This window comes from Thamnophis sirtalis, unplaced genomic scaffold (genome assembly GCF_051295495.1).
Source record: "Thamnophis sirtalis isolate CommonGarterSnake01/CBP01778 unplaced genomic scaffold, rThaSir2_p1.2 scaffold_4, whole genome shotgun sequence".
Taxonomy (NCBI): domain Eukaryota; kingdom Metazoa; phylum Chordata; class Lepidosauria; order Squamata; family Natricidae; genus Thamnophis; species Thamnophis sirtalis.
In genome coordinates this window covers 113916233-113929683 of record NW_028261384.1, presented here as the reverse complement: position 1 = coordinate 113929683, position 13451 = coordinate 113916233, and the positions used below count along the sequence as shown (strand labels likewise).

At 35.4% G+C, this 13451-nt stretch overlaps 1 protein-coding gene across 1 annotated transcript; it reads right to left on the bottom strand.

The window, feature by feature from the left end:
- Positions 1-2170: 2170 nt before the first annotated feature.
- On the bottom strand, positions 2171-11881 carry LOC148046274 (vomeronasal type-2 receptor 26-like). Its single transcript, XM_087714650.1, has 6 exons — positions 11691-11881; positions 10659-10950; positions 7463-8323; positions 6406-6633; positions 5815-5941; positions 2171-3072 (listed from the first exon to the last, which is right to left on the bottom strand). The coding sequence occupies exons 1-6, from the start codon at positions 11879-11881 to the stop codon at positions 2171-2173; spliced, it is 2601 nt and encodes an 866-aa protein (XP_087570776.1).
- Between the last annotated feature and the right edge of the window lie 1570 nt (positions 11882-13451).

The window sequence follows — 13451 nt, the reverse complement described above, 5'->3', positions numbered from 1 at the left end:
TTCCGAGGTGGGTAAAATGAGGACCCAGATTGTTGGGGGCAATATGCTGACTCTCTGTAAACCGCTTAGAGAGGCCTGAAAGGCCTATGAAGCGGTATATAAGTCTACTGCTATTGCTATTGCTATTAAACAGTGTTTCCAGGCCATTTTCTTTGTATTTTGACAATTTCCTTAGGCCTAACTTATATGCACCTGCAATGAGCTTAACTTTCTAACCTGAACAGAGCAATAATTGTAAGCTCCAGGATTCAGACTTCCTCATTTATTTCCCCAGTTTGGACTTGAAACAAAGAATAGCCATGAAGGACCTGGGAACCTCTAAGACTCATGAGTATGATAAGAATTTCTCATCACACACCAGTCCTTGCTATTCTTGTCTATATTTAATTTTCCTGTTAAGAAACTGAAACAGATATTCTCTCATTCATTCACTCACTTCCCCTCCACTGCAAATGTTCCTTTAAAAAGGTGCTATTTCACTGAAGTGTTGCAGATGTGGATTGCTACTTATTTTACTACCAGTTTGCTCATGCACATGTACACGCACGCTCACATGCAACACATGTGCAGAAGCTTACTGGTGGGTGGGTGGAGCCTCACACCACTGCCACTACCGGTTCACCTGATCCAGGCCGAACCAGCAGCAACCTACCTCTGGAGTGTTGCCTTTTTCTATTCTATATGCCAATTTCAACAAAAACATCTTTAGGTTAGGTTACATTTTGTATAGAATACATTTATTTATTGGTTCAATGTCTAAGGTTACCTACAAACAAGCAGCTTTTCAGTTATTGTAGCATAATACTCCCCTTAATTTTGCTTGCAGCTCTAGAACTACTTAGCAACTCTTGTCTGCCAATTCCCAACTTCAAGAATGAATGGAAACACATATTATAACCAAATGTATTGTGTCCATTGCCAAGAACTAAGGACTTTAGAGTGACAGTACAAATAGCATCAAGTGCTATGGAATTTTAAGAAGACATCCTTTTGGAGAGTCCAAAATGAAACTTCAATCAACATTCAATCAATAGAATTTATTAAATAAACACTGTGGTTGCTGATATAAATGACAACCAAATAAGGTTTTGCTGTTCAATACCTACAATGAGTTTACAAGCTAATGTGGATGTCTTAAGCAATTAACAATCTAAATGTTAACAGAGAGTTCATAGACTACAGTGGCTAATATTCCAGACTGTGGCTACCGTGCTTTCATATAAAGCTTGTTCTCCTACTGAGAGCATGGGGAGGCAGGAGTGGAACTGTGTAGGTAAATGACTCTGTTTTGTTGGTACAGCTAGGTGATATACAGTTTAAGGCAAGAAATCCATCTGAATTTGTGTTTATTTCTGAAGGGTGAGCTCAGATGAGAAGAAAACACAACTAGATAAACTAATTCTATTTTATTATAAGACTACATTAACAGAACTTTGCAAGTCTGAAAATACAATTCTTCCACCAACATTTAAGGAAGGTCCCTTCCGAGCCTCTTGCTCTGCCCACTGTGCAACTAGGAGCTATGCTGTCTCTTATTTGATCATCTTTAGGCAGCATGTCTTGGCCACATCTGTCTTTCCACATTCCAATAAAGCAGTAATTAAATAACCAATAATAATTGGTAGCTCTTTGAAACTGAGATCAAGATGTTAAGTCCTTCCAACTACTACATACAGAGGGAAAACACTGTTGTTGCTGAGAAATTATCCAGCTGCCCAGCTGTCACTGATACAGAGAGAATCTTGAATTGATTATACCCTAGGCAGTAGGCATTTTGCTGTGCTTCATAGTTGATAGTTACAGAGTTAGTAAAAATGATATGTTAGACTTTAGATCCAGAATTTAAACTATTTGCAACTCCTAGAAAGATAATACATAATTCTATACTAGCAGTACAATCACTGAAATTCCTTATCATCAGTAAATAATTAATAATGGGACAAAAAGTTATTGTTCTTCAGAAAAAATATTGAAAACAAAATAAAGTATCAAAAACAGATAAAATCATTGGATGCATCATTCTTCTTTAAGTAAATATTAGAATATTTAGAAAATGCAGAAAAATATATAAATCACTATCTGATAGCCACAGTTTATGAGTATTTTAATTGTATAAGAATGAAGCATTTATATTAAAATTTGAAAGAGAATAAAATTGTGATTATATTAATCAGTCCTTTTTTCTCATTAGTTGCTCCCTGTTGTTCAGGTCAGGTCGAAACACAATGATATAACATTTGGGGAAAAAGATGCAACCTAAAAGCCCAGCACTAGAAGTCAAGATGGAAAAGATCTCCACAGCTACCATGTATTTCCCTTTGGAGCTCAGGTATGCTGGGACAAAGGACAACCAAACACTACAAAAGACCAACATGCTGAAGGTGATGAATTTGGCTTCATTGAAACTATCTGGTAACTTCCTGGCAAGAAAAGCTGTAGTGAAGCTGACAAGAGCCAAGAAACCCATATAGCCAAGGACACAATAAAACATGGTTGCAGAGCCTTCATTACACTGCAGGATAATTTCTTCAGTCATTGAGGTCATATCAACATCTGGGAATGGGGGGTTCATTGACAACCACAGAGTACAAATGCCTGCTTGGATCAGGGAGCAGGAAACAATAATGCAATTAGTTAATTTTTTCCCCACCCATTTTCTCATCCTGGATCCTGGTTTGGTGGCCATAAAAGCCAGAACTACTGTGATGGTTTTTGCCAAAACAGAAGAAACAGCCACTGAGAAAACCATTCCAAAAGTTGTTTGTCTTAGGAGACAGGTAAACTTTCCTGGTTTGCCAATGAATAGCAGCGCTGAAAGGAAGCAGAGCAGGAGGGCAATCAGGAGAGTGTAAGTCAGGTCCCGGTTGTTGGCTACCACAATGGGAGTGTCATGGTGCCTTATAAATGCTCCAAGCACAAGAACAGTAGTCAAAGATAAAGACTGTGCAAGACACGCTAAACTGATTCCCAATGGTTCTTTGTAGGTTAAGAAACTAATACTTTTGGGAATACAATAACTGTGTTTCTTGTTTGGATAGAAGTTGTCTTCACATCTTGAACATTCATTTCTGTCTGAAAAAGAAAAAAAATATGTGATTTTTTTTCTCATACATATTCTGTATCCAAGATTGCATAATAATAAAGTTAATTTATAACTATAATTATAATTATATAATCTTTATTTTGAGTAATCTATATAATATTAAGATGATCAATATATCCTTTAAATGTTATTGTCATGCTAGTTTTGTTGTATTCTCATAAAATAGTGACTGTAATTATTCTGGTTCAGTGTCTGGGGATAAGCCAGATCTTTAACACTTTCTTGAAGGCCTGTAGTATCCTGTGTCTCATATAGAGACTGTAGAAAATGATTCCAAAGTTCCATCTGAAATTTTCTTTAACTGCCCCTTGCCTTGCCAGATTTTGATCACCAGGGAGAAGAGGTCACTTCATCTACTGCCATATCCTTCTTTTAAGTTGCTGTTTCAGAGTCAGGTTGAACAGTTTCTTCTCCAGACTTTCATGTATGTCCTTAAGAACATAAATCTACCTCTCCTCTGTGTTGTGGCAATGTAGGGACCATAAAATTCATAATGGAAATAGAGACTGAGTCTAACGAGAGAAGTAGTATGGAAAAATGTCTAACAGACCTGGAGTACAAAAGGAGGAGGGGTGACAGTCCATAAAAGATTTCAGTTTATACTTAGTTAGGCAAAGGAAAAGTTTCCCCTTGCACATATGTGTTAGTCGTTCCCAACTCTAGGGGGCAGTGCACATTTCTGTTTTAAAACCAAAGAGCCAGGGCTGTCTGAAGATGTATCCATGGTCATGTGGCTGGCATGACTAAATGCCAAAGGTGCATAGAATGCTGTTACCTTCCCACCAAAGGCGGTCCCTATTTTTCTATTGCAATTTTACATGCTTTTGAACTGCTAGGTTGGCAGAAGCTGGGACAAATAATGGGAGCTCACTCCAGTACGTAGAGGTAGGATTCAAACTGCTGAACTGCTGACATTTCTGAAGAACAAACTCAGCATCTTAGCCGCTGAGCCACCGCGTCCCTTATACCTAATTACAGTAGTTATAAATTAATATGGAGAAACATGACGTTAGGCTTTTAAGATTTTATTCCTTTAATCTATTAGTGATAAACATCAATCAGAAGTTCAAGTGGTTTTAGTCTTCTGATACTTTTAACTTCTAAGGGTTTGACAGTATGTGAACAAGAGGGTTTATCATAACTTTGTTGATAAAAAAGAAGTACCATATTTTTCGGAGTATAAGACACACCCTTTTCCCCTCAAAAAAGAGGGTGAAAATCTGGGTGCATCTTATACACTGAATACAGCATTTTTTTTGCTGAAACCCCACCCCTTTGCAAAAATGGCTGTGCAGATTAAATTAGATTAGATAAGTTTATTTATAGGCCGCCCTTTTCCCTGAGGGGACTCAGGGCGGCTTACAACTTATGGGGAAGGGGAATACACACAATGACGTATAAAGACAATACATAATTAAAAATAGAAACAACATTCATCATTCAGGTGGGGGCGGATTATAATCTTTAACCCCAGGCCTGACGGGATAGCCAGATCTTAAGGGCTGTGCGGAAGGTCTGGAGGGTGGTGAGGGTACGAATCTCCACGGGGAGATCGTTCCAAAGGGTCGGAGCTACTACTGAAAAGGCTCTTCTCCGCGTAGTTGCCAGTTGACACTGACTGGCGGATGGAACTTGGAGGAGGCCTAATCTGTGAGATCTAATAGGTCACGAGGAGGTAATTGGCAGGAGGCCATCTCTCAGAGCCTTTAGAAGACTTCCAAAGTGCTCCTGGGGACTGGGGAGGGCAAAAAATGAGTGAAAAATGGGCATTACTTTGCGTGTTTTTGCCCCCACTCAGCCTCCAGGAGCACTCTACAAGCCTCCTAAAAGCCCTTTTCTTTTTGAAAAAAAGGTCCGTTTTTGCAAAATAGAGGCCTTTTTGGGAGGTCTGCAGAGTGCAATTATTTTTTTAATTTGCCTCTTCAAAATCCTGGTGCATATTATACACCGGTGCATCTTATACTCTGAAAAATACAGTACATAATAAAAAGGTTGAATAATGGAACATTTATAAAAATTTGGACTTAAAGTTTGGTTGCTAAATGTGAGTACAAAAGTATATGATTGAATACCCCCCCAAAATGAGCAAAAACGGCATTTTTTTGCAAAAACAGGCCCGTTTTGGTCAAAAAATTGCATACATAGCCTAATGGAGGCTTATAGAGTGCTGCTGGGGTCTGGGTGGGTGGGGGGCAAAAATGGCTTGTTTTCTGCTTATTTCTGCCCTACCCAGCACCCAGGAGCTCTTTGAAAGCCTCCACAAGGCTATGCACAGCCATTTTGGTGAATGGGTGGGGGTTCAGGAAACAAAAAATGCTGTATTCGATGTATAAGATGCACCCAGATTTTCAGCCTCTTTTTTGAAGAAAAAAAGTGCATCTTATACTGTGAAAAATACAATATGTCTATAATTATAGTCCAGGAGACCAGGGCTGTAGAAGATGTGGAAAAATGATCTAAAATGGGTTCACAATTGCAGTGATGTTTCATAATGTGTAAATGAAAATCTGGTAACCTAATTTAGCCATGATTATCATCATCCTTAATCATCTTTTTTTTAATTGAATATTCCTAAGAACTGAAATAATGAACCCACAGATTTAGAAAATATCTTGTGTGTACTATAGAGGCTCATGCCATGTTCAATTTTATCAAAATGCATTCCTTTCTTTCTTTAGGAAATAAAATCAGGAATGATGAATATTTCTTACCATTCTCAATTGAAACCCTCCCGTCTGGGCATGGCTGACAGTCATAACAGCAAAACGCCTCTCCTTCCTTCACCTTTTTGCTGGAACCAGGATAACAGCTCTCACTGCAAACAGAGATGGGTATTACCTGGAAATTAAAGAGGAAATGAGGCTTGTTATTCCAATGTCCACATTTGAAATGATGAAATCATGTCATGGGCATCATGGATAGGATTAATCATTTGGAAAACATTTTTACATTGTACAAGCTCAATGATATATACTTATTTCTAGATTAAATAAGTGCAACCGTGAGTTGGGCAAAGACAAAAAACCCTGGATTCCTACCCTATGGCAAAAATGGGCTGGGAATGAAATATTATTGTTTTATTATTACTTATTATTACATAAGGAAATATGATGTTTCACAAATGAAAAACTAAAACTATTAAATCTTTATTTAAGAGATATTCACATATGATAATGAGGCCTACAAGTTGCTTTTCTGAAAGATTTATTTAAGAATTTCCTTTTGTGCAATAATATGAATTTGCATATCAAAGTAAAAAAAAGCATGTTTATTCAGAATCAAATACAATAATTAAATCCTACCTGGTTAAACCAGCTGTGCCATGTAATCATGTCATCATTGATGGTTAATATTTTATCTGGAGATGCTGAATGATCGACATTTCCAACTTTCATGTGAAGAAATGAATTATTTGGGAAAGCTATCAAGTTTAGAATATCAAATCCAGTTGCTACAATCCCATTCTGATCAAAGGATACTGGTTCCCCAGCACCATTGTTAAAAGCAACATTTCTCAAAAAATAGTGGAACTAAATTGAAAGGAAAAAGGCAAATAAGAGTCTACGTGGCACAGAGTGCAGTACTGCAGGCTACTTCAGCTGACGGCTAGCTGCAGTTCGGCAGTTCAAATCTCAACGGTTCAAGGTTGACTCATCCTTCCATCCTTCCGAGGTGGGTAAAATGAGGACCCAGATTGTTGGGGACAATATGCTGACTCTGTAAATTGCCTAGAGAGGGCTATAAAAGCACTATGGAGTGGTATGTAAGTCTAAGTGCTATTGCTATTTGGAAAGACTAAATTATCTTACTAGTCTCCATGTTGATACTTTTCACAATAGAATAGATTTAATAGTATTCCTTTCCCCCATTTCATTATATTGAAATTGAAGACAAAATAGAATTAAGGATATTAATTAAAAGGATCAACAGGAGAGCCCGAATTATTTTTTTGTTCAAAAATGAGACAGATCTAAGGATTATGATTAATGTCTCCCTGATTTTCCCCTGATATTTTGCTTAACAGAAAAAAAATGTTTACCATATTAGAATGATTCTTCTAGATCAGAGAATTATAAAGACACATAGTAAAACAGATATAGGAATCATGGGAGTTGGAAAATAAGCTTTCTAAAATCTGATAGAATTATGAGATATATAAAAGAAGAATAATCCCAAAATAATTCAGTCTAAAATAGCCATATAGTAATCAACACTAAAGATAGAGGAAATAAATAAAGTTCAGCATGATGAAGGAAGCATAATTTTATTTTATTTTTTAATTATAAAACATGGGAAAAATAGTCAAGAGAATTTCCGGGTTCCCATCAATCATAGTATTTTTCCTAATGAGGCTCTTACCTTCCAGATGTCTTGACTATGAATCTTCCTTCCTACTCTACCAATCATTGATCTCTCAGTATTTCTAAAGGAGGACAGAGCATGTAAAGCATGAGCTATTGCATGAACAATATTGTAGATGCTGTAGCTGTGGCCAGTCATCTCCATTTCAAAAAGAGTCCCAGGAAGGCTCTCCAAATTCTCTTTACCATTGCAAATATTCTCCTCTATATCACTCATAGTTGTATCTGGGAATACACAGTCAAAGGCTTCTTGCCAGAACTGTTTAATAAACGTATCTTTATTTGGGCTGAAGGGGTTTTGTTTCTTAGCAAACGATTTGAACTCTGGTAAAGCAGTGGAATGCATGGTGAAGGAAAGGGCACCATCAATTATTTTGAGATCCCAAGAACGTTGAAGAGGAATTAAACTGAACTCCATCTGTGCTGTCATAATCCAAACAATACCTTTTGGTTTACTTTTCACCTCTTCTATATTTGAAATATACTGAAGCCATAACAAATTTCCCATTGCAAAAGATTCTCCATTATACACCACTGCATTCGCCTTACTATCCATGATAACATCATAGATTTTGGCTGCCTGTTGAAGCAAACCATCAATTCTACTGAAATCAGTTAATTTGGGGAATCGGCAAATGAAAGGAACACAAACCCCATTTTTGGAAAAAAGAGGAATCATTGTTTCTATAAATTTTTCTCCCTGGTCATTCTCCATGATAAAAATCCCAATCCATGTCCAGTTAAAATGCAGCAGCAGAGAGACAATCCCGTTATACTGAAGTTCTTCTGGAGGAACCATCTGATAAAAGGAAAGGCCTGGAGTTTTATCATTCATTATTGGAGCAGAGCCATAAATGAACTAGAGAGAAACAGGACAAGGAGATAAGAGCAGCACTTACAGATCATTTCCAATATCATTTTCAAAACAATCAACATATAGTATATTGAATTAATAATCCTCATACCAACCCTTTCAAAGAACTTTGCCTGTTTCATTGAGATGAAAATTCCCTGAATTTCTATTCCTGGAAATTGTAGGTGTGGAAGGCATAACTGCATGGAAGGTGTTGGAAGACTGTTGATTGCCATTCAGTGATGCTCCAGATCTGGAGGAATTACTGATCTGAATATATCTAAAACCAAGTAGTAGATTTGTAGGTGATGGATAATTGCTGTTCCACATTTTCAAAATGTCAAAAGAAGATATACTGTTATAATCCTTGTTTGTACACATGCACAGGTATTTCTGGTAGTTTTTTCTACATGCAGATGGACAAAGGGATTTGTATATTGATATGCATTTTTTAAAAGTATAAATTTCTATAACTGATGGTGAATCAAAGCAATTCAAGTTAGAGAAGGGTTTTTTAAAATATATTTTGCTATATAAGAATAAAAAAAATCATAAGGAAATGTCTAGCCACAACCAATAAGAGTAAAGTAACTACAATCCACAAGGGGGAAAAAAGCTCTGTCATACATTGTAAACATTTAAGAAACCATCAAATATTTACTAAAACCTTCGGGCATCTCTGTAGCACACAAAATAACAGTATATTTTCAAGGCCTCTAGGCATTCCCAAAGTTTCTTTAGCTGAGAAGACAAAGCATCTTTTCACAGCATGTAATGTAAGGACTGGCCTATTAATGTATGTAATAAAGATTTGATCTGATTGATTTGACTTGACCATGTTTGACAAAGTATAATGTTTATAGAACGTATTCATGATTGTCAGCTGGCAGTCAAAAGACATTAAATTCTTTTAATTTCACAAGAGAGATTGGAAAGTAGTATACATTTTATATTATGCCAAGTGTAAGAAAGCAAGAAAGCTTCTAGAAGAAATTAGTGATAAATAAATATGAAAAACAAATTCTACTTATATATCATTCAAAAACAAAAATGGAAAGTTAAAGACAGAAAATCAGCTTTAAGAATATCTTTTCTTCTTTTGTTCCTATTAATCAACATCCAGATAAGCAATAAAGATGAGCAAGAACAATCTATACCAAAAACTGATATGTCAAACTGCTATATAAAAATATCCACTAACTCTCCCTTCATATCAATACACTGATTGTTCTCTCTGCAAGTTAATGTATGTGCATGCTTGAATTACTGAAATGAGGATGTTGGCTCTTGCTGCACATAGGAACAGGCATCATTCAGAAATTAGAGGAAAATGTTTTTTCAAAAGTGTTTTTAAACCTCTTTGGTCCAAGAACCACATTTGAAAGGATGAGAGTATATCATAGGATTTTTCAAATTTAAGAATAAGAATAATAGTTTAGAAAACGCTTTCACATTGTAACATCTTAGCTAAATATAATAGATTGTAGATTAAACAATGAAATCATCAGTTGAGAAAATACAAAAAAGTCTGAACTGAATCATGGCAGATCAGTTATCCTCCCTTAATTGTCACATAATGGATATTTCGGATTGGGAATCATATCCACCAACAAAAACTTTGACATTTTTCTGGATATTTTGTAGTTAATTGGAGACAATAATTATTTATTAGTATGGAATTAAATTTTACAGACGATGAAAACATTGATAGTTTTCCAAAACATTTGTCTTTAACCATATTAATTTCAAAAGTATTATTGAACATGACAAAAATATTTCTATATGCAGAGCTTGATTCATCTTGTTTGAAAGAAATTTCTCTTTAAATTATCACTGAAAACATTGCATGTTATATTAATCACTTGAATGTTGGTCCCTATGGTAACAATAGATCTTAATTTATTAGATATTAATTTCTGAGATTTATTTTGATTGAATCTTATTGAAACTTAAAGCCTTAACACTAAAACCAGGCTAAAAAGATTGTTATACTGTTTGTGAAATATGGGGCATCAAAATAAATAAGTCAACTGTTTATGGTATGGTTCACCCACTTTGCTAAGAAAATGAATCACAAAAAATTGCATATCATTGTAGTCTAAATATCCATGAGGTTATTTAGAAAAAGAAAAGCCAATCTTTTTTCAATAATTAGAAATAAATGAAATAATTGAACAATGTAAGCCCAAACCTAGAACAAAAACAAATCTGGTTTTAAGTCAAATTTTCCAACTCCTGAACTATTTACTTGAAAATACCTAATGCTGCAAAACAAAATTACATTGTGAAAGTAGATCACTATAAGTAGCATGACATTTGCATGCAAGGTTGTCCAGCCTACCTGTGGAATCTTATACATATCCAAGAGAGTTGCCACATAGAGAGAGATTTCAGCATCCAGTCCTCCAATAACAGCTGTGACTTTATTATGGATGTTACATAGGTAGTTGGGGACCAGTCTCTCCGTTGCTGCTAGAAGTAACATGGTGGCCTGATAGGTCATTTGAGCATTGTCATAGCTATCATAAATATGGAAGCCCAGGGTGAGATTGGGTAAGATTTGCGGGTTTTCATTGATCTCCTTTACTGCATAAGCCAAAGCCAGGATGTGTTGGTAATTCTTTGGAATGCCACTACAATTAGAGTAGTATTGCACATCAGAAGGATATTGTGTCCTTATATTTTCATCAGTATTTATACTATAGCAGCCAAAGCCCATCAAGTAATTTTGTCTTTCTGATATAGTATATTAACAGCAATCAGGATATAGAATTAATATATGTACAAATGTACATTGAAAAAGGAGACAACATTTATTGACTTCAGATAATTTATTCAGATAATTCTGCAGAAAAAATATGCAAACGATTTCAGACAAAAACACAGGGAATGTCTGGAATCCGCATATATAATGTCACTTTGTAAAAAAATAATAATACATCAAGTCCTCTTGCAGACACTTTTGTATTGTTGGCTGAAGATCTTGTAGTGTGTTTGAAGGAGTTATTTAGTACAAGACTAATTGATGTACATATTTTAAGAGGATTATATAGAAAAATGCAAAAAAGCCTCAAATCATCCTCTCACAAGCTGTCTGTCCCACAATATTGCCCAGAAGGTGCACCAATGGCTGAGGATTATATGTGTGGAAGCTCACCTATTTTGAGGTATTCATTTTTGGAAGTTTGCTTTAAACATCTGATTATATTCCATACTCTATTTTGTCTGGTTGAGGAAAGAATGCTGTTCTGAGGATCTCCTTAACTTCAACTAAATCAATTAATTATTATTTTGTGATAGCAATGCTATAGTCTATTGTTTCAGCAAATACAAATGTAGTAAAATAGAAACAAATAACAATAACTTTCCTTACATAAACTGTCCAGGCAATACTGATGAGGGACGATCTTTAAAGGTTATGTCTTCAGAGACTGGACCAACTTGAGATGAAATTCCACCTACCATAAGGTCTCCTGGATAATGGTACTTGTGATATGGACTATATGGATGAAAGATGCTGCACCTATAGGTCAGGCACACCACATGGGCACTCAACACTAGCATTAAGATCAATAAAATTTCCATCCCCATTACAAGGGCAAAGCTCAAAAAATCCCTCTTATTCCAAGAACAAAGCCATTAACATTTCTGCAACTTACACATCTTGACACCTTAAGTCTGAATCTCGATCTATCTAGGATCAAACCTGGGAGTCCAGAAGCCAGCCTTGTTTCTCTTGATCTCTAAATAGTATGGCTATTTTAAGAGAAAGAAAGAGAAGCAAAAGTTTACATTAGTCTTTTTTTGTTGATGTTGGGCACTAAATTTCCATGGGATTTTGATAGAGAGTAATTTAGATGCACAAACAAGAAGGTAATTTTTAAGTCAGGGTTCAGTTCCTTTGGGAAGACCTGAAGAAATCATGCTTTTTTAGAGTTCAATTATTGTTTTCACTTGAATTCTTAAAAGAACTAGGACATTTAGCAAGGATGAATGATGAGGATTTTTTTTATATATATATAATTTTATTTTTTATTACATAGACAACATCACATAACAATAAAAAAAACAATGGGAAAAGGAGAGGAAAAAAAAGGGGGAAGAAAAAAAACCCCATCATCACATACAATATGTCATTTGATCACAGGTGCATCCCTACTACGTTTATACATCCCGTATCTCTCTGTTGTATATTTAATAAACACCACAATAACCTAGGGTTTAAAAAAAGGGGGGGGAGGGGGAAGACAAAGAAGACAAAAAGACAAAAAAAACCATCATCACATGCAGCATGTCGTTTGGTTACAGTTGTTTTAACCTCTGCATCTTCAAATAATATTTACCGTCTCAGATATTTCATCTAATATAACTAAAGGCCTTATTTTCATTCTACAATATATATTTAGTTAACATTAGCATTATTTTCCCCCAGAGAGTATACTTCTATTTATTGTTAACCTTGCATTTCATACCTTCAAAAGAGATCTTATTCCTTCATTGTTCAACAAAGCATCGCTGCCTATATATACCAGTTTTCATTTGTTCCCCTATTAGAATTGCTTTATCAGCAGCGACATATCATTATAATAAGTTCTTAACCTTATACATTATATCCCCAGACCTTATATTAATACTTCATTGTGTCATTATTAGATTATTTCACAGCATAATTATATCATCATTTACTTTTTTCAATTAAGGCATAAGTATATCATTTTTCATTTCCAAAGTTTTTTTTTCCCCTAGCCACCGATAAAACAAATCCCATATCTTATAAAATTGTTCATCCTCTTGCTCTCTAATTTCAAATGTCAATTTACTCATTTCAGCACAGTCCATTATTTTTCGGATAACTTATTCCTGTTTTGGTATTGTTTCGTTTTTCCAGTTTTTTGCAAAAACAGTTCTGGCTGCTGTTAGCACATTTACAATCAGATATTTTAAGTCTTTGTTATAGGTTTCTGGTATGATCCCCAATAAAAAGACCTCTGGTTTAAAGTCTATTTGTTTGTGTGTCATTTTCTCCAACCACATGTGGATTTTAGTCCAGTATCTTTTAGCTTCAGTGCAAGTCCACCACATGTGGTAGTATGAGCCAGGTATCTGGTGACATTTCCAACATTTTTCTGATTTA